The following is a 25,460-nucleotide window of genomic DNA, read 5'->3' as shown; positions in this document are numbered from 1 at the left end:
AGATGTATAGAACGATACTGTTAGAATATATACTGTAGATAGACGAAGAATACCCAATCATGCTTCTCCATCCTAGTACGCGTCCTTTCTGTGTTTGTAGCTGGGTACCGGAGCCATTTTGGGAGCGTTCATAGACGTCCGAATTGGAGTACCAGCTTGGAGCGTGAAATCTGTCAAATGGGCCCCTGAAGACTGTTGAGCCCAGAGTTCGATGGCCAACCAGTTCTCGCCGTGATAGTTAAGTATACCTGCAATTAATCAGCTTTGTACCGTAATACCAGGGGGCAACAGTTAGATTTACCTTGAGGAACAGGGAACTCGGATTGCGGCCCAATATTGTTCGCATACTTTCCAAACTGGTATCCATTGACCCATAACTGTGCCCTGTAGTCCGCAACAACGTTATTAATTGTCGTGTTCCCGAATTTGAAGCTGAGAGCGATATCATAATTCTCAGGCAAGTCCAAGTCAAAGCTAGTTTGGTAAAATGCAATGCCAGCTTTGTCGATGCCCGTCTCAGGGTTTCCTGCGACCCATTTCTCATTCGGTGGATTAGGTTGTGTGAAACCCTGACGTTCGGCATATAACCCGCCTTCATTCAAGGGTCCACGTGCTTTGTCGATATATGACTCCCCGCCCAGGTTTCCCGTCAATTTCCATGTAATGTCAGATTGTGCTCGCCCATTAAGAGAGTAGTTGAGGATTCCACGAGGGTGCTTCATCTCATCTGGGCCGACGACCCAATTCTCATCCAGGCCATTGTTGTCTACGACGACAGTGAAGACGTACGACTTTCCAGCTGAGAGGTTAGGGAGGGTATAGCTTGCGCTATGTGCGGTGGCGGCGTCTATTCCTGCCCAAGAGCCAATATATGTTGAGTTTAGCCACACTGAAGAGCCGGAAGCACTTCCTCCTTGCGTCGTAATCTTGAATGTTGACTCGTCTCCTTTGGCTACGAAATGGCCACGGTAGACCAGGACTCCGGTATGGTACCCGTAGTCGGAGGAGAACAACGATGTTGGTGTCTGCAAGGTATATGGGTTGTTGGATGTAGTATGGCTGGCCGCCGTCCATGCAGAATCATCATAGGAGGTTTGAATCTCTGGAAGGTTGTCCAGGTACTTCCAGTCCAACTTCGACAAGTCAGGTACGCTAAGCTTGGGAGAAGCGTATTTAAGGGTAGAAGACAATTCTCCAGTTACTGAATCAGTTGTGAAGTCCAGTTTGTCATTGTTGAAACGGAGTTCCTTGGTGTTGGCGGGCGCTCCGATCACTTTAATTGGTACCGTAGCATTGAGGTCGCCGTCAATGTTCAATACATTCCCTTTAATAGATACTGAGCGCACGAGGTACCCTGCTTCAACAATCACTGATGACCTTTTACCCACGTTTGAGGTGCTGCTCGTTCATTAGCTGACTATACATACCACGAGGAAATCACTTACTAAGTGCCCCATTCATCAGTCCTCGCGAAATCAGGAACCCAATAGTTGTAGGCAGTGTTGCGGTCCAGGATATACACTAAGACATCACCTACCTGTACAACTTGGCGGGTGGTAGACGTCTTCCAGTTCAGAATGACAGTGCCCTTGGCAGATTTGGCGGTGACTCCGCTGCCCTCAACCTGTTTTGCTGTGCTATCCGTGACAATTGCTAGCTCATGTTGTTCACCTGGCCCGCCGTAGACAACTAACACTGTCTTCTTGTCGAACTTCTTCCAAGTAAATATTTCAGCTGTAGAGTAAAGGAGGTTGGTTCCGCCCAAATCGTAGTCAGTTGCATGCCATTTGGAATCTCTGCCGCTTAATGTCAAACTGCCATCTAGCTGAGGGAGCGAGAGAGTTCCATGGCTGGTTTTCAGGTTCATTTTGTATGTTGCGGATGTCGTTTTCTGGAAGTCACTATGTCTGACCACGCTATGAAAAACCAATGTTAGCAAAGGTATGGCTGGGTTTGTAGGACGTTCATACTAGAAGTTTGTAGCGCTTCCATTGCCCAATATTGGAGTGGTGAATATCGTTGAGGAGTCCGAATAGCTTCCCGTCACACCCTTGCCAACTGATGCCGTCAGGAACGCTGGAGAAACCTTGAGAAAGTTTGCTTCAAGCTTCAGCTCGCTGTATTTCTCTCGATTTATTTGGCGATTTTCATCGATACTGGAGCCATAGTCATAACTTGTATAGCCACCTGCATGACCTAGATTTCCCCAGTTTCTAAAACATAAGTCAGCATTTGAATATTTTCATGGACCGACTTTATCTGCCCAAGACTTGGATGCTGTTTGCTCCGGGAAGGGCTGAGGGGAATTCTCTGAGAGAGCTACATACGTTCCGCCATCTATCACAAAATTAGTCTATATTCATTGATAACCCATATTATACGATCGTTAAAAACTTACAGATCATATAAATGTTCAATAAAGTAGCACCAGAAGCAAAATTATTTTTATAGAAAACCCGTTCGAACTCCATATTCAGTAGGACAGAGCATTGAGCAAAACCCTAAACTTTGTTAGTTTAATCTGGAGAGAGAACTAAGGGTACATTATGACATACAAGCCCACCCCATGGATCAAACGAACCGCCCTGAAACTCCATGATAGAGTAGAGAGTAGCGGGACTTTGATCCTCATGGGTTGCATGCCAGTTGGTTGGGAGAGCTCCGGAAGGCCAAGTGTAAGGATGGGCGCAATCGAATCCCAAGGGATAGCCGTCATGAGCGTAAATATCGACATTGGCTTCAGCGGTTCCGTTAGTGGTTTTGCCAGGTGCAAAAAGTCCTTTCGGAGCTATTATCATTAGTACTAGAAGATTCGGTATCCCTTAGCAACCACTTACAGGCGTCATTGCTAATCAATGGTACAACAACTCCCGCATCCCTAAGCTGCTTCTGAACGTAGGCAAAAAATTCGGGATCAGGGAACCCCCCAGTCACCTGTCCGCTTGCCCCTGTGTACTCATTCTCCGGTTGAGCGAGGATAACAGGGCCACCGTTTGTGATCTGTGCTTTGGCAATTGCTTTACCAATGTGTGCCATGTAGTTGTCTGTTGCCTCGAGGAAATCAGGCGCCCGGGTTCGGAGCTGGCCTTTAAGGCGTTGTATCCAGCCCGGAAACCCTCCACCGGTAACTTCAGCATTGATGTACTGCAAAACGGTCAGCGCAAGCAACTCAAAATAAAGTCAATTAACGAACCGGTCCTGGACGAGCAATGAGATAGATCCCGGCCTCCTTTGCGGCGTCGAAAAAAGGCTCAAAAGCGAAGATTCCATCTGCTGAATATGTTCCTGGCTCCCCCTCCAGCAATGCCCAGTGGACGTAGAACGAAACTGCATTGAAGCCTAACGCCTTGACTTTTTGGAAGACGTCAAGCCACAGATCGGGGACTGGTAAACGGTAGGGGTGGAATTCGCCCGAGAATACATAGACCCCTGGTGCATATTAGTATTTATCATCTAATAACTCGCGAAGCCTAGATAACAACTCAAATGGTGTTGGAGGGGGACGGGAATATGGGGTATAAGACATCGTCACGACCAATTGAATAACGGGCTTGTATGGAAAGAGGCCTTCCTTACTTTCTCCATGAACCATCAAAGAGTGCTCATCGTACGTAACCTGGTCACAATGTCAGGAGGGGCAACTCAATGCCTCGGGGCCTGCGAAAGCTTCGAGACTAGACAGAGCTTACGATATCCTGCAATCCATCACTGCCCCGCTCAACAGTCATATGCCTTCCGCCAATTGACAAAGCAGCAGCTTGCGCCGCAAGGGCGATACATGTCAGGCCGCGTAGGAACATCATGGTGGCAGACCCTCTTTCGCAATCGAAAACACTTGACAGGACGGAGGAGTGGCAGGGAGCTTCAATTATACAATTCGTAACATTAAAAACAGAGCTCGCGGATATATACATCATATCAGGCTGGAAATACCAGGTAAGGATCTCGGTCTCTCGGCCCCTCTCGCAGCTGTACAAGAAGCTGCGAGACGTACGCAGACCCGCACAGAAAAAGTCGGCAGCAAAGTGAACTAAACTCGACGATAATCCTTACCTCGCCCAGCAACTCCGCCAGGTACTGTACGAGAGGCTGTATAGTGTATGATATTATGAAGTACCGGGCTTGGTGCGGGGTTTGAATCCCCCGATCGACCTAACAGAAGCTTGAAAAAAGGGGCGGCGCCACTCCCGTAGCCTTGTTCAGAGAAACGTTGTGCAGAAATTCAATTAGATTTAGGCAGGTTGGGTGTCCAGCATGACGATATAGCTATTTCATGGTACATATGTGATGTGACATGGGGGATATGTGAAAAGCGCGCCAATCGGAAGAACTATCTCGACCAACGGAATATGGAATAATGTGGACGCGAAAGAGGAGAGAGCCAGAATTCAGAATTGAATACGGAGTAGTACGAATAGAGCAGGTGAGGAATGAGGAGATAGATGTAGAGGCCGAGGTAAAGAGTGGGAGAATGAAGATCAGGTCCACCGCGATGGATGACGACTTCGCAGAGAGTGTAACTAAACACTTCTAGCTGGAGTAAGCTCAAGTAGTTCTAACACAACCTGAGAACTAATCGCAAGTATCAAGTCTACCACAACCCGAGAATTGCCAGGAAAATGGCAATTACTTGAAAATAATATCATGTAGGAGTTTCAACATGATAAATTTCCTTTGTTTATTTGGTCATGTACAAAGTACAGAGAAATTTAGATTCGCTGCCAGCTGGAAGGGAATAAATAGTCACGTGCCACATCCCGAATCTGCGCTAGCACAATCTCATCGACCTCAGGACAACCAAACACCACCGACGACGCAGCGCCATTGAGAACGCAAATCACCATGGCCATGGCGACCTCCATACTGCGCCGATTCCTGATGCCCTCGGTGCGGATGCCATGTTCATCGACAAGCGCAAAAGCTATATCTCCCGCCCACCAATTACGACGAAATTTCTCTGCCACTCCAACACCATTCGCGACGTTCAATCAGGTTATCAAGGTCCGTTCTGCTCACACACTTTTTCCGCCTCCAAACCAGGCCCTCAGCCTCAACCTCTCTATACATGCGTAATACGTACTTACCGTTTTAACTTAGGGCTGTCGAAAAGCACAACGCGCCCGTAAAGCCGTGTCCCCCGCGCTCCGCGACGTAAAAGCCCCCGAGCTCAAAGGCGTCTGTTTAAAAGTTGGCATCACCACCCCCAAGAAACCCAATTCTGGGCAGAGGAAAACGGCGAGAGTTAGGTTGAGCACGGGACGGGTGATTACGGCGTATATCCCCGGGGAGGGACATAATGTGCAGCAACATTCGGTGGTTTTGGTTAGAGGGTAAGTTTAGGCTTTGGATTTTGTTTTGGGTGGGGATTGAATTGCGGCTAATGTGGTATGCAGAGGACGGTCACAGGATTGCCCCGGTGTGAGATATCATCTGGTTAGAGGGGCTATGGATCTGGGTGGTGTTGGAAATAGGGTTACTAGTCGGTCGAAGTACGGAACGAAGAAGCCCAAGGCTGCTGCGGCTTAGAAGCGGCTGGCCTTTTGTGAAGGTTTATATGCTGGAAACCAATTAAACTTTGGTTGGGCGCGCTTTTCATGCGCCTAGCGGCGTTGAGGAATATATGTATAAATTTGAGCCAGGGAAAAGAGGTCAAAATAGGTGTACCATCCGCTTATGGCATGTCTGAATAAAGGCCGTGTATGAACAATTCATGGAAGTTGATCAACATTTATTTGACTGGGTGCAGAAACTGATACAAGGGCTACTAATAGCTGTCTAATAAATACCTATGTAGGAAAAATCCCTTTGTTATATACTTCACAATATGCGCATAGAGTTGGCTGGTGATGCGCGACTTCAAATTAAATTATCTATATCCCCTAATGGTTTCCCGATTCGTGGTCCATACAATGAACACTCAGACATGGGAAACTTGAGTTCCCTCACTTGGTCAGGGATGGTCTGGTGGTATAAATCCCATGCCTTCCTAGTGTTACGTTTTCTTGGCTCGATGTTTTGAAGCCTACCAGTACAACCCGATGAATTTGTTATCGGCTGCTTGCTTTTTAACACAAGCATTTAATCACGCCAACGCCGCCGTTGCCATGCGGGATAAATCAAACGCGCCAGCACCTTTCATCAAGTACCCGCCCTCCTCACAATACACCTATCAACGCATTTCTTTTAATCCATTTCAGCTTCGTAACCCTCGGGTTTCTTTAAGTTGTTGATCTCGAAGTATCGCGACGTGCCTGTCAATGGTTAGCTAGTGCCCTGTTAATTGGAAGAGGTGGTCCATACATGAATATCCTTTCCAGTCGAAGTTGTCCTTTGGATTGCAATGACACTTCAAATCTATCCTTCTTTGCTCTCCGGTTGGGCAGTGAGTAAATGGGACATGGTAGTAGGCAATATCGTCGAAGAAGTGGATTTCGTCCTTCTGTAGCAGTAGGCCAGCTGCAATCGAGTGGACCGGTGCGTCTCCCCACCTCTCGTAGAAGAATCCTCCATCCCGGTCAAGAGAGTTGAAGTAGTCAATGTACGGCTTCGATCTTAGCCAATTGAGATTACCGATTTCAAAGTTGGACCACTGTCGAATTTGTAAGCCTATGGCAATAATGTCCTTCAAGTCAAACTTACCATGTGGCAATTGTTATAAGTTTCCCCTCCATTATCACTCAAGAATCCCATGGAGTTGTCTTCAGCGATGTGCTCCGGGTGCTCCTTCATGAATTTCTTGGTGCTGTCCCACAGGGTGGGGATGGTCTCCACATACTCATACAAGCTCAAGACGAAGCTGTATTTCTTCTTGTGGTCCGCCATATATTTGAACGGATCATAATCGATATCGCAGAAAAGCTCGACGCTTGGCTCCACACGCCAGTACCACTCGTAGTTCATCATCAATGGTTGCCGGAAGAAGAAGCCAGATTCGAATCGGCACATATGACGGTAACTGATAGAATCTCCGTAGATGATTTGGCGCTGTGCCATGTCCTCGCGCACCTTTTCAGCCCTCCCCTCATCGATGAAATCAGGGAATGACCAATGTTCCTTGGGGATCTGCCCATAGTGTGTTTTGCCCGATACCAAGGAAGTGGTGACCTTCTTGAACGTCTCGTCAAAGGGCTGGTCATTGACGAATACCCAATCGTAGTGGAACTTGCGGTTGAATCGATCTTCAACCTGCCGGATTGACCTCGCAATCTCCCAAATATCTGAATTCCGTGCCAGGGTGACAAACGTCGCATTCATTCTGGCGCCATCGGCAGTCGCAGGAGGAAGCGCGGGTGGCGGGTTCGGAGTCGTCCCCGTGGCCGCAGATTCAGGTGCAGTTCCAGCTTTCACAGGTATCCCCGTCCATGCGGACGTGCTGCCCGATAGCGTGGGTGTGGAGGAAGATGATATGAAGTAGACAACCGTAAGGCCCTGATGATTCGATTAGCAAGGGGTGGAGCAGGACATGGGTTTGATTCCTATCTCGAGAACACGTACGAAGATTGCGAAGAGAATATATCTCAGGTACCGGGCTGATCCCGAAGCCATCATGAGTGAAGTTGTTGTCTGTCAACAGCCGCGGGGGCCAGGAAAGTCGCGAAGGGCGAATCCAAACGTGGCCCTCTCAAGGATCGTCGAAATGGAACAGCCGTGAAGAGAGCTGGCTGGGATTGCCTTGGGTTGCGTATCAATGGAGAACCAAGTGCAAGCAGGACGACAAGAATGAAGAGAATGCAGAAGCAACTGCGATGGATCCGAAGGGGGCGTCAGACCAAGGCAGTCGGAACGCACTAGGGATTGGAGAATTGCAGATTATCGAAGGGGAGGAATGAGGATTAAAGATTAATCAGGAGGTCGATGTCACAGCACATCGTACCAGGATTATTTCGTACTACCGGTACTGAGCTCGTATCTGGTCGCCCGCGGAGAGAAATAATGTGGAGGGCGTTTCCTTTTAGTCCTAAGGCCGCGCGGTGGCCAGTCGGCCGGTGCTGAGCTGCTCAGCTGTCCGCCAAGCGGGTTTGCGGTGACTTGCGGTTCTCGTTTTGCTGATAAAGGCCACTTGTAGTATCGCAGTACAGTATTGCACCGTAGTATTCTGTTCGTGTTCTCTGCCTCCGTGCTCCGTACTAAAAGAAGGGCACAGATTCCCATACGAAGAAGTACTCGTGTTTGCAGGGTCTGCCTATAATAATACCCGGCCTGCCGCTGCCACTACCACTAATAATAGCCTGTAGCCGTCACTAATGCTATCTTTATAAGTTAGAGCGTTTTTCTGCTTCAAGTAATATAATCTGTAGGCAGGTTAGAGCCTTTAGACCTTGGCAGGACAAGTGCTTCGTGCTTTGTTGGTAGCAATACCTGGGCGCTGCGGCTGAGGAATGGTGACTTTGAGAGTCAAGACATAAGGTACCTTACCTTAGACCACCGTTATAATACGTAGAATCTATACACTTTCCCAGTATTGAAGGAAAGAAGCTGTAATCGCACACTACTAAGCTACCAAGGACCCAGTGCGTAGCACCTTTATGAACGGTCAAGAATAATTTCAAATTCTAATTGTCCTACGTACTACGAAACACAGGTTCTGCTCTGTACTACGTAATCCATACGTAGGGTACGCGCCATCAACGCGGGAGGCATTGAAGTCATCTGGCCCTGCACGCGGGGTATTTGAGTCGCTCTCATTCTTCTCTGGCCCTGGGGCACCAAAGAACCCCAGACTTGCCTTGAACGGGACTAGCGCCTCAATTGCCCTGGGCGGACGATTGATTGCGGCTCCAGCAGCTTTCTCCCCACCACCAACCAAATGTCATCAATACTCTGAACCTCTCTACCTCGACCTCGACCTCTATCTCTATCTCGCCTTCAACCTCACCCTCCGAACCCAAACCCTTTACAACTTCAATTTCCCCCCTCGCACTCGCCCAAAACCTAAACGCCAGTTCCCGGAATACCTACCTATTCTATTGTCAGCCTCTTGCTTGTGGTGATTCGAGGCCGAAAGGACTAAAATTAACAACTACCTCGTCCTGCCGCCACCCACCGCATTCACCAAAGCTAGCAACGTTTAGCAAGCCCGTTTCAACATCTTCGAATTCCCATCGCTCAGCGCCGCCTGCTCCTCTGGTGGTTTATATCTATCTGTTTTAATCATTTCAGGTTCTTTCTACATGGAGAGTAGCGCAAGCAGGTTTTGAATGTCCTCTTAAACGCGTTACACAAGCCCTCTTGTTCGCGCCATGTCGTTCTTCGGCTTCGACGCAGCTCTACCCCGCGATCAAGGGCACAACACCGGCGCGCCTGGCTTTGCACAAGTTGCAGACCCCTTTGCCGGTCCGCGCCCGGATGATGATGATGATGCGTAAGTCTTCCCGAGTCGCCGCATCTCACTTTCGCATGCTAACCTTGCTCCTTTTCGCGTTATCAGACTTGATTTCGAGGATACCTATGATGGACTCGGTGACCAATTGGATGAGAGAGATGATGTCTTCAACGATGATACATTCGGCGGAGATGATTTGAGGCCTGCTCCATCCGGAAAGCCGTCTGTGGGCAAAGACTTTGATTTCTTCGGCCAGACAGCTAAGGTCTCGGACGCCATTACAGAGGAACAGCTTCGGTTTACTCGCCAGCAGGCTCCGCCTAGAGCCACCCCTCAGACAACTTCAAACTTCCCCGTCTCGAGACCTGCAAGAAGTGGATATGAGCGGTACAGGGAACCTGAAATTCTTCCAGACATGCAGGTTGACCCGAACTTGTGGGGTGTTGCGCCAAAGCGACCTACTCAGGCTGCTAATTTTGAGTCGCCTGCTGCAGCCGGTCCCTCTGCGGGTCGGAAGATGATGAGTCTGGAGGAAGTTGAAGCGGCAATGAGAGCACAAGCCAAAAAGCCAGCCCAGCAGCCGCAAGAAGCATCCCAGTATGTCCAAGTTCCGCAGCAATATCACGAACCCCATCGGCAACAGCAATACCCTTCCCAGGGTAGTGAACCACCGCGCGACAAGCCTCAGCAAGTACACCCTGCACATCCCAATAAGCCTGTCCAAATATTACAGAAATCACAACCACCTTCTGGTCAACCAACTGCTCCCGCCGCTCCCTCGCAACCGACTCAGATCTTAAAAAATCCTAATCGTTATTCGGCTGAGCAGCAGCGGCCTGCTCCTGCTGTGCAATACCCTGGCCACCAATCACACCAGTCGGGCTCGCGTCATATTATTACTCATCCCCAACAGCTTGCCAATCTATCGGATGAGGAGAGGGCAGCCTTCCTCATGGAAGATGCAAAGCGGGCAAAGCGAAATCATAAGATTTTTTTGCTGTCGAAGGATAATGGATTGATGACACCCCAGGACAAGAACTTTATTACTCGCATTCAGCTCCAGCAACTGGTCACAGCAACAGGTAACCCCAATGAGCATGGCACTGATCCTGCATTGTCCGAAGACTTCTATTATCAGGTTCATAACCAGATTCGGGGCGGACCTCGCCAGCATCCGGGGCAACCTTTGAGCAACTTTGCCCAGACTTATTTATTCCAGACAGGAGGCCGCCATGGTGGTATGCGACGCCAAGCTCGTGGAGGCGACAATCATATGCAACGCATGGAGCAGCAAGTCCAACGAGCTGTTGAGGCTGCCAAAAATAAGCCAAAAAACAAGCAACTGGTGATTGAAGGTAGTTTGGGGAAGATTTCCTTCAGCAACGCAAAGACTCCAAAACCACTTTTGAACATCAAGCGTACCGAGACTGGAGCCGATGCTTCCCGCCCAGGGAGTGCTCCTCGTGACCGCAAATCTCATCAGATCGGGGTCAGCGGTAGCGATAGGAAGACTGTACTAGCTGACATCGAGAATGTTTATAACACATTGATGCAGCTAGAGGATCATGAACGCCACATGCCACCCCCACTTGCTGACGACGACATCAATCCAGAACTCAATGGTCTGCACCAGGATTGGAATGCCAAACAGCAAGAGCTCAATCACAGGCTATGGCGACAGCTCAAGGTCCATGAACCCATCGGTGCCACCACCACCCACCCCTTCATTGCTATCCTTTCCTTCAGCAAGGGCAAGAAGGCCATTCCACGAGTCTTTCGTCACATCACTCACGAGCAAAAGACTACCATATTAACCATGATTGTAATCCATCTGGATCGACTGGATGTTGTTCGTCATGGAATCCTTCAACCTGGCGATCTCCAGTTGAGTTCAGCTATTCGTGAAAATGTGGAGCTTTTCTCGCTGGCAGTGATGCATACACTTTTCGGATATCTCAATGAGGTTGGCTTGGATATTGTTACCGGCCTCTTGGGTCTCATCCTAAACATCAATACTGACATAATTGCTCGAACGAGAATTGGAGTCAGTATGTTGACCATGCTCCTCAGCCGAGCCGAGCTCATCAAGCAGGCTGGAAGTAACGAGCGGGAGTGGGAGCAATGGTAAGTCACCTTCGTTTACAATGGAAGTTTAATTGCTAATTATCATATAGGGTCGGCATTTATAACGGCTTCTTCAATGCTCTTGAACCGAGTCTTCCGAATATCTTCCCTGGTACGGTTAATACCGGTGAGGACGTCTACGTCTGGCAGTTCCTTGCCGCCATCGGCATAGGTGCGAGCCCCGAACAACAACAGAGACTGGTCATGGCTGTCAAGGACCGTGTCATGGAGACGGTGGCTCACGCAAAAACTCTCCCTGCGGCGATGTCGAGCCAACGCTTGGCAAACGTGAATCTCTTCATGCGTTCCATTGGTTTGGATGTGGAATTGCTTGCATGAATCATGGAAAAGGTGTCGGGTTTACATTTATCAGCATATTTTTTCTTCCTGCTTTTATGAGACATATGAAGGGTCAAGGGCATTCGGGCGGCTTGTGTCTATATCATGCGGCGCCATATTACTTTTGCTGCAGCATTGCCATTGCACTTGTTTTCGCGTAGTGGTAACAGCATTTTAGTCTCTTGGCGATTGAACTTTATAACAAACGTGGTGGATAGTGCGCGGTGAGACGGTGTATTAAATGAACTGCATCTTTACGGTCGGAGTCTTCTTTACGGTCGTTGAGATCAAGTGGAAATATTACTCCCTTGGTCTGGATGGATTATGAAGATAAGTCTTGAACTGGTCAAGATCAGGAATATTTAGATAGTAGAGAATGAAATCAGCAATGCAATATTAGGCCCGGAAGCAGGGCAAAAGTGGAGAATGGTCACATGTCAGATTTGATTACACACAATATAGAGAAAAGGACATTACTTACTTGCAAAGTTGGGCAAAGTTAACAATGTGTCTTCTTATGATCTAACTGTGTTTGATCCTTTAATTGTACAGGTGTATTTCCTCTTTTTTCCGAATTTCTGTTTGCTGTAGCGTTTCCCTTATCTCCGACGATGATGATGCTGGTATCTCAGTTGGCGCTAAAGAGACAAACAAAGTTTACTATACGTCATCTCGCGGTTGTGCCTATTAGCAAAATGACAATTGGCCAATTGAGTTTGATATTTTCATTCAGCATCTTATAACACTTTGAAAGCTTCGTTTCTATAATATCCGCTGGTTCTATTTCTTATGCACCGTGCTATCTTTATCTGGACTTCCTAGTCTCAGTGTCCCAGGATGCGTCCTCGACGTCCAGGTGACCACAATTTATCACAAGATGGCTATGGAGGAAACAAAGAGAAGGGGAGACGAAGGGATGATTCGGTTGGATTTTGGAGTGACGAATTAAACGCTACGAGATCGCATGTTTGTAAACATTGGGCACTTGATAGTAAGTCCTCCTCGCCTTTTACCCACTTGCCTTGAGAGCTTCTTGTACGGCATATGCTATCGATTTGAGGGTAATCTTCATGTGTTGGGCTCATGATAACATAACATATTCTAGCTCTTGCTTTCTCCACATTTATCCTAGCGGTCATTAGTCTATACTGGGCAATGCTCTTCCGAGCTGAGGACAAGCTCTCGTCGCTGGTCGTATATATCGTCGATTTCGATAGCCTAGTTGCACCATATATAAACATCAACCCCATCGTGGGCCCCAGCATTGTCGCTACCGCCAAGTCTTTGATCGCACCGACTGGCGCCCTAGGATGGCGTTCGCTGCCTGCCTCACAGTTCAACTTCGATCCCACGGCAATCCGCCAGGCCGTATACGATGATAAGGCATGGGCGGCAGTCATCATCAATGCAAATGCAACTGCTATACTCGAGGATGCCGTAGCAAGCGGAAATGTAAGCTATGACCCTATGGGATCTGCTCAAATTATCTACGTCGGAGCTCGAGATCGGAATGTTGCCAGCAACTACCTCCAGCCTCATCTACAAAACCTCCAGGCCACGGCTACTTCGACATTCAGTCAGACGTGGACACGCCAGGTCCTTTCACGAGCAAGTTCCAATTCCACAATTCTCAACAACATCCAGACTGCACCACAAACCATGTGGCCAGCAATAGGATTCTCGACCTTCAATCTCCGACCTTTCTCACCCAGGGTAGCCACGCCAGCATTGTCCATAGGCCTTCTTTATCTAATCATCATCTCCTTCATGGCCCCTAATTTCTACATCCCAAAACAGATGAGGTTCATCGGCCCGGGCCATCGACGGCTCTATTTCTACCAGCTCGTCATATTTCGCTGGTTATCGACCGTAGCAGGATATCTATTCCTCTCCCTCTCCTACTCGCTCATCTCGCTAGCCTTCCAAATCCCCTTCAGCACCCCATCAGCCCCAGATACCGTGCCATCAAATTCCGCAACAGCATACCATTACGGGAGTTTTCCTGTATACTGGATGCTTAATTTCGTCGGCATGACGGCTTTCGGGCTGGCTTGTGAGAATGTGGTTATGGTTGTTGGACAGCCTTGGACGGATCTTTGGCTTATCTTCGTACGCAATCCTCCTTTTCTCCCTGTAATGTTCTGCCCGAGGCCACAAATAGGGGACTGATATATATGTAATAGTGGCTGGTTACAAATGCCGCGACTTCGTTCTATTCCATCACGCTTGCGCCGGGATTCTTCCGCTGGGCTTATGCATGGCCGTTATACAATAGTACGTCTCTCCCTCGCATTTGGCCTGTTGTGGCCCCCTTTCACTTGACCTAAACCAACATGCATGCAAAATCTAGTCGTCCAAGCTACTCGGACCATCCTCTTCGATTTGCACTCTAAAATAGGACTCAACTTTGGGGTCCTTTTTGCTTGGGTTGCTGTTGATACGGCGCTGTTCCCTTTCTGCTGCTATGTCTTGCGGCGGAAGACTTTACGGAAGAGGAGGAAGGATTCGGGACAGCGGAGTGATAGGCGTGGGGAGATGGACGATGAAGTAGTGAGGGCGGTGTCAGATAATGAGATTGACTAGATATGGAGTAAAATGACTATGTGGCCAGCGGATCCTCTCCGCCGGCCAGTAGATTTTCTTTTTTTAAAAAAAACTCTTTTCTATATCAACAGGAAAAAAGAAGAAGAAAACAAAAAAAACATTATTCTCTCTGACGGGGAATCGAACCCCGGTCTCCCGCGAACTTGTCATATCATGACAAGCGGAAATCATAACCACTAGACCATCAAAGATCAGAGAATGCTTCTTATTGGTGCAAAAAAATTCTATTTAGGTATATGAAGTTTGTTGAAAGTAGGTGGATGGCTTGCCATTAGGCTCGGATAAGAGTGGGGCCTAAATGAAGAACTGGGGGGTTGATTAATATTAGGTGCATTTTTAGGACATGTATAATATGTCGGTGCATATGTATTTCTCGTGGGGCCAGAGGGCATACAGTAGGGGTGGAGATAAAATCCTGAAATGAGGACGTTTCGAAGATAAAAGTCTTGGCATTTAGACTTTGAGATAGCATCGTCTTGAATGCTCTCGAGTACACAAGACGCAAGAAACTACTACTGAGCGGCGTATTTGCTCACTTGCTGGAACCATCGATGGCTACTAATTAAGCTTTTTATTGCTAACCTTCGCTAGCCTCGTCGTCGCCTGGTTGAGCACAACAAGCGAGACAACCGAACCCTCAGAAGAGAAAGAAAAAGGGAATAGAATATAATTAAAGAAAAAAATTGCAGAAGAAATATCTTCACGGGGCGTTGGATACCGAGAAACATTGAGCCCACTACCCACAAGCCTCAATGTTCTCTCTAGCGGAGCGTCCAGGGTCACTCTAGGTTTGTTAGCGGTGGATCTTAGCCACTACACCAACGCTTCCTAGTCGCCTGTCTCCAGTTGTTATAGGGATTCTGCATTATTTTGATATCTATTGATACCAGAGGCCAGATACCAAGGGTGGAAGCTATCCATTGCGCATCGCGTGGAGGAGACTCAACAAGCCTTCCTAAATCACCACTCTTCCACAGACGAGAAAAACACTACCTACTTAGGCAGGTAGATAACCTCCTCCACTCGCTATATAATCAATACCATCTTCTACATTGATCATCTTATTCTGCTCGTAGGGCACATCAATCGTCATTTCGAAGCACAGACTAACACTATTCTTCGTTAAACCGACTACATCTTGGAACTCGGCCCAATCACAATCTTCTAGTTTATGAGGCTCGCGCTTAATCATGATATCCTTAAGCTTCTCATGGTCGTCCAGGACATGGGCCACTCGCAGGAGCTATTCATCGTGCTCGAAATTGGCAGTCCACTAGCCACTAGGGTTGAAAGTCAACCCAACTGTCTTAACATCTCAATAAAGTGTAGCGTTACGTATTAATGTGGTGTGCTGCTCTTAGAGAGCGTGGGATTTGAGGTGATGATTGAATATTGTTTGAGAGAGGGTCCTCAGCTAGGGAAAGAAGACATCTCCTGAACTGCGTTTTGGGAGGAGGGTTGGGATGTTTGGCCAAGGCACAACCGGAGCAGTTTGGCAGTACAGCATGTGCTGAGTTAGCTGTGCACAATATCCCACCCAGTCCAATATCGCAATTGTTACACTTGTAGTTATATTAATGCAACCTTTCTTAAGACTAAGATTATAGTTCGATAAAAAGCTCGAAAGATACCATTTATAAAGGTTCACGGATCATGCCCAAAACAGGGCACCAAATGCCACCACAACGCCAGTACCAGTAGCCGCTGGAGTGTTCGAATATATGCCACCTGGATATCATAATTTATAAAGCCTCTTCATAACAAATATCGAATTGGATAACATGCTATGGTATGCGATTCGTCCCACTGTATGTGGTACTGCCGCATTTCCTCAGACGCCGCCACCTATCAACATGTATATCAATCAGCCATGTGTCCGTAATATTGTAATAAACTTGTACTGCAAGGATCGGTTTGAAGCAAAGGCAAACTGACCGCTTCGTCCCGTATCGACGGAATAGTTTGCAGGTTTGGAAGTCGCCTTCTTGGCTGCTTCACTTCGCTGCATAACGGCTCGCCATTTCAGACCGATGAAGATGGAGCTTCCGGCGATGAATGTGCCAATGAGGAGGGGTGTTCGCTGACGCCTATAGTATCGATTGGAAGAGTTAGCATTGTTCTAGAAGCTTTGCAGTGGTGGGTATGCTTTAAGGGGAGCTACAAGTAGCTTCAATTGGTATTGTAACATACGAGAGCATGGTTCGTGGTGAAGGAGCCATGTTGAATGCTTCTACTGCGTTCAGCTTAGAGGCAGACTGGCTTTGGGAATAGGCTGGATGAGGTACTTTGTAGAGGCGTTAGCTGTAGAATACAGAGCTCTGTAGATACATGGAGTAGTTTTGTTGGGAATCTAGGTCTGGTTGGAGTTGAGGGTACACGAGGGGCACGCGAGTTTTGGCCTCTTTCGGCAACGCACTTGCGGAGGGACGGAGGCGGTGAGTTTGCATATATTCTGAGAGCAGATGCTCTTTTAAATTTAAAAAGATACCATATCACTGTAATCCATGCATGAGTTCAATTCCTTCCTGGCTAACTCCATTTCTATAAAGTTATATCTATTATGATCCTCTCAAGTTGCCTCTTTTTAGTAACATCTTCATTATGCGAAGTCCATTTCCCCAGAATCTCAACGGCCGAGTTAATACGCTGCCGAGAATCAGCCGAAACTACCCGAACGGTTATCTTGGCATGTGCTGAGTAAATGATTATATAATCAAAAAGGAGATCTTTCGTCGACCTTCAAAGAAATCATTGAAGAAAACGCATCAATATCTTGGCCTAAAGCGAATGAATGTTAGTATTATGAGGAAATAAAATACTGCTTAATTGCCTTCGACACCAAACCCAAACAAAACCGAGAGCGAAGCGACCCCTCTAAACCGGGAATGCTGGTGGCCTCCACGAGAAAAGTAGCATTGCATTTTACAGTGAAGAGCGTTTCTGAGTGTGGTGTGGTGGAAGTAATTCGGTCTACTCACAGGAGACTCTACGTTTAAGCAGAGCGCAGATTGCCGAATAAGAGTTTCCGGTCCAAATGCTGAAATATTGTTGTTTACTTCGAATACCTTTGAGTTGCATCCCAGCTTTATTTCAACAATTTCATGTCGGTATCTTGAAGTCAAATACCGAGATTACGAAGTCATCCACACGTTTCAAGTGAAAACCAACCAAACCGTGAGGATCTACTCCGATAAGCGCTGAGGCCACATGCATCATTAATTGGTGGATATCCAACGCTAAGCTTTTGTCCTGTGTACCTTAATATAATTATCTATACACCCTTTATGTACATGTAAAACGGCATAGTGGCTGAGAGAGGAAGGTCGGCGAAGCAGCCGAGATGTATTTATTTACCCGGGATTTTCATTGCATATGTAGATCTTGACTTGCTGGAGCGAAACATATCTTAGTCCTTAGATATGTGCACGTGGATCTTGAAACAACAGCTGAGTAGCTGTAGATATGTTCTCCAAGACACGCAGAGGTTGGACAAGGCTTTTTGCTTCGGGGTGTACCCCTTTATTGGGCAGCTCCGAAACTTTACATATCTTGGGCAACGGATGATACATAACTCATTGGATAGTGGGTACCAAGCTAACTTTAATGTTACTCCCTGTGAACGTTTGACAGGTCGAAACTGGGTTAAATAGAGGGGATATCTTCGAAATAGGCTCAAAGGTAGACCTACCCCTGAGATATTCCTGGATACTTCTCTTGTTATACGGAGTATATATCGTCTTCCCTCTTTCGCTACTTTAGCATCACCCTTTCCATCCATCTTCGATCACTCTTAGCCATGCGTTCCCTACTCCTCACACTCGCTCTCCTCACACCCCTCTATGCCCTCCCGGCACCAGCCCCTCAGCCCTCACCACCAAACATCCCCAGCCCCACAGTCGCCAAATCCGAGCTCGCAAGCCTGAAGGTCGCGGCCCAGGGACCCCAAACTGGGTATAGCCGTGATCTTTTCCCTCACTGGATCACTATCTCAGGGGAATGCAATACACGTGAGGAAGTCCTCAAACGGGATGGCACCAAGGTAGTCACAGACTCGAAATGCGCCTCCACGAGTGGAAGCTGGTACTCGCCCTATGACGGCGCAACCTGGACCGCTGCATCTGATGTAGATATCGACCATATGGTGCCGCTCAGCAATGCCTGGAAGTCGGGAGCGGCAGCGTGGACGACAGCTCAGAGGCAGGCGTTTGCGAATGATTTGAAAAATCCCCAGCTGTTGGCTGTGACGGATAACGTTAATCAGAGCAAGGGGGACAAAGGACCAGAAGATTGGAAACCTTCTTTACGTATGTCGTTTCTGCATTTTATCATTTTTTGTGCTTCTGTATGAATGGCCTTTTTTGGGACTCGATTTCCACAAGTTTTCCTCCTTACCTACTCTCTCCGCAATAGCGGGACAATTTTCGATGATGTAGAAACGGAATTCACAGAGTTGAAGTACTAACAGAGGATTTAGAATCATATTGGTGCACTTATGCCTCGATGTGGGTTAAGGTTAAGAATACGTACTCTCTCACCATTACAAGTGCGGAGAAGACGGCTCTTGTGACAATGTTGAATACCTGTTGACAACCTTTTTCTTGCTTTGAGCTGGGGAATCTCTGGCGGAGAGAGCTTGCAGTGACCTTGGAAGAGTAGAGTATGGAATAGCTATGGAAGGTTGAAATAATATGTTGCAACCCGCCAACTAGGCTTTGCATGGGCTCCCAAGCATCGGTCTGAGAGCATGAGACCATCGTTTCCATGAGATTGGTAGCCGCGAAACCGAAATCTAAATTCATATAGGCTTATTCTTTAGCTTTAAATACAAAGCAGCTTAGTTTTGAAGAACTAATTAACGAGTGTTCAGTTGATACCGCAACTGTGTTAGTGCTATCTACATTCGCCATACTCCTTGTGTGTACTCCGCACCGTGGCTTTAGTAAGGAACTCTCCTTAGTACTCGCACTCTTCAGAAGCTTGCATCTATTGCCATTCCAAAGGATGCCGCTCAAATGCAATCGGGTTTGGAGAACCCACTCGAAGATGAGACCGAGACCGATAAAACATCACTGACCAATTCGCTCCACTAAAGCAATATTTTGAATATTTTTTATAGAGACAGGAGAGGACGGATCTTAAATACCACGAGTGCAGCATCTGCCTTAGACACCACGGAGAGGTGCCGCATTGCTGCGAGCTATGGAGGAACGTGTAAATTAGAAAAGAACACCCCCCAAGGGTTTTGTTGTGGCGGCACTTTAGAGGTACGGTCAGGAAGCACCAGAGGTCATCAGGAAAAAATGTATTAAGTTGGCTGAAAAATCGAGCAAAAATCGTCGGCGAGACGCCATGGTGATGTTAAGGGGCACAAAATGTAAAGGAGTCGCCTGAAATTCGCAAGGCTGAACCTTGAACTTCACGAGGTTACCCAAGTAGACTAGCGCGGGAGGTCCATCGCGACCTGCAGATATCGAGAAATATTTCCAAGTACGCATCACCAGTCAACACAACACCATAACATCACCATGGGATCCCTTTTTGAACAACCAAGAAATGCCGGGACTCTGTGTAAGATATGCCCAGAGCTTATTCAGCTTCACATTGCTAACAAGTGGCAGTCCTCGGCGGCCAGAAGATCAGCGGTTCAGATATTCGTGACCAGAACAGTATGAGCTTCTAAAGCTTCTGCAAGAGCGAAAAGCTAACTCATAAATTAGTTCAAGCGACGCAGGCTATTGCAAATGTCGTCAAGAGTTCCTTCGGCCCCAGCGGCTTGGATAAGATGATGGTGGACGATATAGGAGTATGAACCCCCCATTGCAAAATAAATAGGCCATGTGCTAATTTGTATTAGGATGTGACGGTCACGAACGATGGCGCGACTATTCTCAGCTTATTAGACGTCGAGCATCCAGCAGGCAAGATTCTTGTCGACCTAGCACAGCAGCAGGATAAGGAGGTTGGTGATGGCACAACATCAGTGGTCATTATTGCTGCCGAGCTTCTGAGACGGGCGAACGAGCTTATGAAAAACCGAATACACCCAACCACCATCATTACTGGCTACCGTCTAGCCCTCCGCGAAGCTGTCAAATATATGCACGAAAATATTAGCATCAAGGTGGATCAGCTAGGCCGCGAATCCCTCATTAATATTGCTAAGACCTCCATGTCGAGCAAAATTATCGGCTCAGACTCCGAATTCTTCTCGAATATGGTTGTCGATGCCATGCTAGCAGTCAAATCAACAAATACCAAGGGGGAGATTAAATATCCTGTCAAGGCTGTCAACATTCTCAAGGCTCACGGCAAGGGAGCTCTCGAGTCCATTCTAGTCAAGGGTTATGCGCTGAACTGCACGGTTGCTTCTCAAGCCATGAAGACGAGAATCACCGATGCCAAGATCGCCGTTCTGGATATGAATCTGCAGAAAGAGAGAATGAAGCTTGGTGTCCATATCACGGTCGATGACCCTCAACAACTAGAGCAGATTCGACAGCGAGAGGCTGGCATTGTGATGGAAAGAGTTGACCTGATCCTGAAGGCTGGAGCAAATGTTGTTCTTACCACGAAGGGCATCGATGATATGGTCCTCAAGCTCTTTATTGAAAGGGGAGCCATGGCGGTTAGAAGATGTAAAAAGGAGGATCTCCGGCGGATAGCAAAGGCCACCGGTGCTACTCTCATCAGTTCTCTGTCAGATCTGAATGGCGATGAGAAGTTTGATGCTTCGTCATTGGGATATGCCGATGAGGTTGCTCAAGAACGGATCTCCGACGATGAGTGCATTCTGGTTAGAGGCACCAAGGTCCACACTTCCGCATCTATCATCCTCCGAGGGTCCAACGACTACCAGCTGGACGAGATGGAGCGATCCGTCCATGACTCTCTATGTGCAGTTAAGCGGACCCTCGAAAGTGGCAGCGTTGTCCCCGGCGGCGGTGCTGTGGAGACCGCACTGCACATCTACCTCGAGGAATTCGCTGGCACCGTTGGTTCCCGAGAACAACTAGCCATCGGCGAATTCGCCCAAGCACTCCTCGTCATCCCAAAAACTCTCGCTGTCAACGCCGCCAAAGATTCATCTGAGCTCGTAGCGCAACTCCGTTCCCGCCATGCCCTCTCTCAACGCATCCAGGAAGGCGACGCCAATGAGGATGAGAAGACTGTTGCCAAGAAGAAGAACTACAAGAACTACGGTCTGGACCTCACGAAAGGGAAGGTGGTGGACGAGATCAAGGCCGGTGTATTGGAGCCCAGTATGAGCAAGATCCGGCAGCTCAAGTCGGCGGTTGAAGCCTGCATCTCGATCATGAGAATCGATACACTTATTAAATTAGATCCTGAACAAAGGGGAGAAGATGATGGGCATGGTCACTGATGAGATTGTTGGGCGTAAGATGCGGGACTAGATGCTTGTAATATTATGGGCTAGATATGTGTAAAAGCATCGAATAAGAATTGCTCCATCTTACATAATTTGTGGCACGCCGCGTAATATCTCTCGGGAAAACTTATATCAGCTATATCTGTTAGTAACTATACCGTCCAATAACTAGAGAGTTGCTTTTAAGTTTGTCAGAGCGGCAGACGTGCTCGCAATAATGCATACCGAGGTTCCTCCCGAGTGGCATTTCTCATTCTAAAGTCAGACGTAACCATACGATGATGTTATAAAATTGTTGCCATGCATTCTTCGAGATCTTTTGTACAACGGCTTCTCTACAAGCAGCCTATTCTATAGCCGCAACCCTGTCTCCATTCACCGGAAACCCCTCTCATCTAACTCATCTTCATCACCTCCCCCTTCCAACAAAATAAACCCCAGATTCCTCACACATATACAAACCGGCCCATATCTAACCAATAACAAGTGACTGCTCCTCGGGGAAATCGTACTCTGGGATCTCGAGATTGAGAGGAGCAGGTCCCTTCCTTATACGGCCGGAGATGTCGTAATGGGAGCCGTGGCATGGGCAGAACCATCCTCCGTAGTCACCGGCTTCACCAATGGGCACACATCCCAAGTGCGTGCAGACGCCTGTAGGAGATGATAGTTAGCATATACTTTCAGTGAGGGAAAGAGTTTGACTCGGACGGAATCACGACAACTTACCAACCATGATCAACCACTCGGGCTTCTTAACACGATCGGAATCCGCTTGAGGATCCCGTAATATCTCAAGCTTGACGCTCTCAGCCTGCTTGATCTCATCCTGGGTCCGGTGGCGGATGAAGACTGGCTTTCCTCGCCATTTGATGAGAACCTAATATCTAATCAGCATCCCCACTCTCCTTAAAAATTCGCATCTATGACGGTACGTACGTTCTTGCCCTCGGGAATAGCAGAGAGGTCAACCTCGACCTTGGCCATAGCCAACACATCGGCCGAAGCGGACATATTGACCAAGAAATCTGTATGCAGAAACAATATATTAGCCAACATCCGACCTCAATCGCTTCATCTCCGTAGCCAAACTCCCAAAAATTCCATTGCGAGCTCCACATGCAGCTTCTCCCATCTACCGCCACCATGCATGCTTTCCTCCTTTCCCTTCCATCTCAACCAAGACGTACCGTTAACTGTAGCCTTCGCCCCCGCCGCGGTCAACGCTCCCATTGTGCCAACCATGAAGTACTGCATGGCCAAATTGCGATTGGGCCCCTTCTTGCTTTTATACTGGCTGAAGTTGGGGACCTGGCTGGCAGCATCGTGGCCCTTGAAGGGCGAATCGAACGAGCTTGCCGCATCGGATCTGCTCGTCGTCGAGGAAATGGCGCGGACTGAGCTTGCAGCCAGCTGTGTGCGCTGTGGGAGGGCCCGTAGCAGTGTGCGGGAGGCCATCGTGAGCAATCGCGTGCTGTTTGCCTGATGTTGGGGGGTGACGGGGTTGCTTGAGGTTGTGGTGACCTGTTGCTGTGAGGTTTTTGATGGTTCCGGGCACAGAGGTTCGGCTCGGTAAGGTTAGGAATGCTTTGCGGATGACAATTGGAGACTGTGATTGGCTGGCTGGAGTTGCCGCCAAAAGCCCTCCCGAAAGCTCCCTAATCTTGTTCTTATGACGGAGGAACATCACCGACGTAGCATAAATATTTCTATTAAACCTGATATATTTATCATTTGTATGAGCCCTAAGATAAATATACGACATTTATGCCCTGCTCAAAATCAGGTGTGCATTTAAGGAAGCCTCTTTGGGCTGCATCATGTGGCTAAAATACAACACGCTTCGATCGTATAACGGCAGAAGGGAAGGCTTAAATTAAAGCCGTAGTTTCCTAAATCTAATATACGGCACTCACGGTTCCTGATATTTACTTTTCTAGGACTGGGAGTTGAAAGGCCTTAAGCCAACCAATGTACGGAGGAGTGGCGGCAGAAACACGGTAAAACGATTCTTCCACGTGACAATTCTATTAAAAACTGATTTCAACATAGCTCATGTCCCTGGTATCATGTATCTAAGGTGCAATTTTGCAAGACGTGTTGACAGCTCTGCTTATAGCAAGTAAACTTTGGGTATTTTGGCAACTCCCCCCTCCAACAAAGGAAAAAAGGCAGACTCTAGGCTCAAATCACCCCGACTCCAAGCTGCGCCTGCACCGCATCTCAATTCAAATTCAAATTGGGAACAAACAACTCCACATCCATAACATCATAAAGACCCGTCCACCAATTCTGTCATCGTGAGTAATGCTTGGAGTGCCCACTCAAGCATCTTCATCAATGACAGGCGTGTCGTCGATCTCCAACTCGCCTTCCAGAGACATGATATAGTTTCTTGCGCAAATGATCATAATCGCCAGTGCGAATCCATTCCAGACATCCATATCCTTGTCCTTGAAGTCAAAGTGCTGCATATGACGGACCTTTGCATTTAGATCAGTCGAATCAAGAGTAACGAAGATGGCCAGTGTCTTGGCGACAATGATGCCATAAAGGAGGGGTGGCGCTCTTGTACTCGCATCATTTTGATCATCTCTTCCTTCGTCGCTCGAGACACCAAAGTAATCACGGTACTTCTTGGCGAAGAAGTTCATCTTGGTGCTGATATCCAAGCTAATCGAGTCGCCTGATTGTTTGGGGCGGGCTCTGACGACGCTGAGGACCGGGAGGAAGCGCATCTTGTCAAAGCCACCATCCCTCTCAGACCACTTGATGTATCTGTTAATCTCTTGCTCAATCAGCTTTTCGGTTGGAAGGCCAACAGTGATCTTATCCCTGACACGGACACCGAGACTGAGGAGAGCTTGCAGAGCTTTTACGCCTATTTGAGAACCGTTAGGAAATCAATTCCACATACTAGTACCTGGAATGACTTACCATGGCCGCTAGGTTTACGATTGTAGCCAACGAAGGCGTCATCGTCGTCCTCAGTAAATAGTATCTCAGGCAGAGTGGGAAAGTCGATCTTCCAGGTTTGGGGGATTAACGGCTCGAAACTGCGAAGAGTGAGTCTCTCAAAAAGAAAGAGCGCATCGGTATGCCAATCTCCAGCCTTTCTAGCCTTCTCGATGGACTCCTTTCTCAAGGCCAACTCCGCTTGCCTAGCAAGGTATTCCTCTACCCTAGCGTCGAGCGAGGCATTTGGGTCTTCTGCTTCCTCCTCCTGCTCCTCTGCCTCGGAATCTAATTCCTCTTCTTCCACCTCGTCGGACTCTGTGATGGCGTCTTCCTCTACATCCTCCTCCTCGTCAGGCTGCTCGTAGTCTCCGTCACCTTCATAATCCCCCTCAACTCCGGCCTTCCTAGCAAAGGAGTTGCACTGAGATGCAGAGTCGTCTGGTTTAAGCTCAGAACCATCCGTCTCAAAGTCGTCTTCTTCACGAAGCCTTTTGCGGGGATTCCGAGAACGAGCAGTATAAGCTGCCAGGGAGGCCGGGTCCAACGTTCTTCGTGTCCTCTTGTCTTGCGGGTCGGAGTGAAAGGGGTGATCAAACTCCTTTGAGTTTGCGGGAGTCGAGACCGTAGGGCCAATTGTGCGGCGGCGCTTCGGGGAGAGGTATCCGACGATCGAATCTTTGAGTCGATAGATTGTCTCCATTGTGGCTGATAAAGCTTTCAGTGGAA

The 25,460-nt window shown here is 48.0% G+C and overlaps 10 protein-coding genes across 10 annotated transcripts; 5 read left to right on the top strand and 5 right to left on the bottom strand.

The window, feature by feature from the left end:
• Window positions 1-72: 72 nt before the first annotated feature.
• BP5553_04298 (Beta-galactosidase) lies at window positions 73-3,803 on the bottom strand (the record flags this gene model as incomplete). Its single annotated transcript, XM_032012921.1, has 11 exons — window positions 73-248; window positions 302-1,398; window positions 1,446-1,916; window positions 1,971-2,213; window positions 2,328-2,337; window positions 2,399-2,501; window positions 2,556-2,788; window positions 2,838-3,144; window positions 3,194-3,429; window positions 3,577-3,616; window positions 3,690-3,803. 11 exons carry the CDS (start codon window positions 3,801-3,803, stop codon window positions 73-75), a joined length of 3,030 nt encoding a protein of 1,009 aa, XP_031872614.1.
• A 1,039-nt stretch (window positions 3,804-4,842) lies between these two features.
• On the top strand, window positions 4,843-5,526 carry BP5553_04297 (Nucleic acid-binding protein; the record flags this gene model as incomplete). The annotated part of the gene is made up of 3 exons (XM_032012920.1): window positions 4,843-5,001; window positions 5,098-5,330; window positions 5,394-5,526. The coding sequence occupies 3 exons, from the start codon at window positions 4,843-4,845 to the stop codon at window positions 5,524-5,526; spliced, it is 525 nt and encodes a 174-aa protein (XP_031872613.1).
• A 657-nt stretch (window positions 5,527-6,183) lies between these two features.
• BP5553_04296 (putative Alpha-1,2 mannosyltransferase KTR1) lies at window positions 6,184-7,545 on the bottom strand (the record flags this gene model as incomplete). Its single annotated transcript, XM_032012919.1, has 4 exons — window positions 6,184-6,251; window positions 6,301-6,589; window positions 6,640-7,428; window positions 7,495-7,545. 4 exons carry the CDS (start codon window positions 7,543-7,545, stop codon window positions 6,184-6,186), a joined length of 1,197 nt encoding a protein of 398 aa, XP_031872612.1.
• Window positions 7,546-9,239: 1,694 nt separating this feature from the next.
• BP5553_04295 (uncharacterized protein) lies at window positions 9,240-11,785 on the top strand (the record flags this gene model as incomplete). Its single annotated transcript, XM_032012918.1, has 3 exons — window positions 9,240-9,361; window positions 9,428-11,446; window positions 11,497-11,785. The coding sequence occupies 3 exons, from the start codon at window positions 9,240-9,242 to the stop codon at window positions 11,783-11,785; spliced, it is 2,430 nt and encodes an 809-aa protein (XP_031872611.1).
• Window positions 11,786-12,622: 837 nt separating this feature from the next.
• Window positions 12,623-14,368, top strand: BP5553_04294 (Uncharacterized protein; the record flags this gene model as incomplete). The annotated part of the gene is made up of 4 exons (XM_032012917.1): window positions 12,623-12,776; window positions 12,891-13,894; window positions 13,969-14,059; window positions 14,136-14,368. 4 exons carry the CDS (start codon window positions 12,623-12,625, stop codon window positions 14,366-14,368), a joined length of 1,482 nt encoding a protein of 493 aa, XP_031872610.1.
• Window positions 14,369-16,253: 1,885 nt separating this feature from the next.
• BP5553_04293 (Uncharacterized protein) lies at window positions 16,254-16,608 on the bottom strand (the record flags this gene model as incomplete). Its single annotated transcript, XM_032012916.1, has 2 exons — window positions 16,254-16,476; window positions 16,580-16,608. The coding sequence occupies 2 exons, from the start codon at window positions 16,606-16,608 to the stop codon at window positions 16,254-16,256; spliced, it is 252 nt and encodes an 83-aa protein (XP_031872609.1).
• Window positions 16,609-18,185: 1,577 nt separating this feature from the next.
• Window positions 18,186-18,976, top strand: BP5553_04292 (Uncharacterized protein; the record flags this gene model as incomplete). Its single annotated transcript, XM_032012915.1, has 2 exons — window positions 18,186-18,693; window positions 18,864-18,976. 2 exons carry the CDS (start codon window positions 18,186-18,188, stop codon window positions 18,974-18,976), a joined length of 621 nt encoding a protein of 206 aa, XP_031872608.1.
• Window positions 18,977-19,914: 938 nt separating this feature from the next.
• BP5553_04291 (T-complex protein 1) lies at window positions 19,915-21,770 on the top strand (the record flags this gene model as incomplete). Its single annotated transcript, XM_032012914.1, has 4 exons — window positions 19,915-19,957; window positions 20,008-20,055; window positions 20,107-20,192; window positions 20,244-21,770. The coding sequence occupies 4 exons, from the start codon at window positions 19,915-19,917 to the stop codon at window positions 21,768-21,770; spliced, it is 1,704 nt and encodes a 567-aa protein (XP_031872607.1).
• A 478-nt stretch (window positions 21,771-22,248) lies between these two features.
• BP5553_04290 (Cytochrome b-c1 complex subunit Rieske, mitochondrial) lies at window positions 22,249-23,234 on the bottom strand (the record flags this gene model as incomplete). The annotated part of the gene is made up of 4 exons (XM_032012913.1): window positions 22,249-22,430; window positions 22,506-22,656; window positions 22,716-22,804; window positions 22,967-23,234. The coding sequence occupies 4 exons, from the start codon at window positions 23,232-23,234 to the stop codon at window positions 22,249-22,251; spliced, it is 690 nt and encodes a 229-aa protein (XP_031872606.1).
• An 866-nt stretch (window positions 23,235-24,100) lies between these two features.
• Window positions 24,101-25,434, bottom strand: BP5553_04289 (uncharacterized protein; the record flags this gene model as incomplete). The annotated part of the gene is made up of 2 exons (XM_032012912.1): window positions 24,101-24,657; window positions 24,714-25,434. The coding sequence occupies 2 exons, from the start codon at window positions 25,432-25,434 to the stop codon at window positions 24,101-24,103; spliced, it is 1,278 nt and encodes a 425-aa protein (XP_031872605.1).
• Between the last annotated feature and the right edge of the window lie 26 nt (window positions 25,435-25,460).

This window comes from Venustampulla echinocandica (genome assembly GCF_003357145.1).
Source record: "Venustampulla echinocandica strain BP 5553 chromosome Unknown scaffold_1, whole genome shotgun sequence".
Taxonomy (NCBI): Eukaryota; Fungi; Ascomycota; class Leotiomycetes; order Helotiales; family Pleuroascaceae; genus Venustampulla; species Venustampulla echinocandica.
Note: the sequence above shows the minus strand (reverse complement) of the source record. Positions and strands in the feature narration are given on the sequence as shown.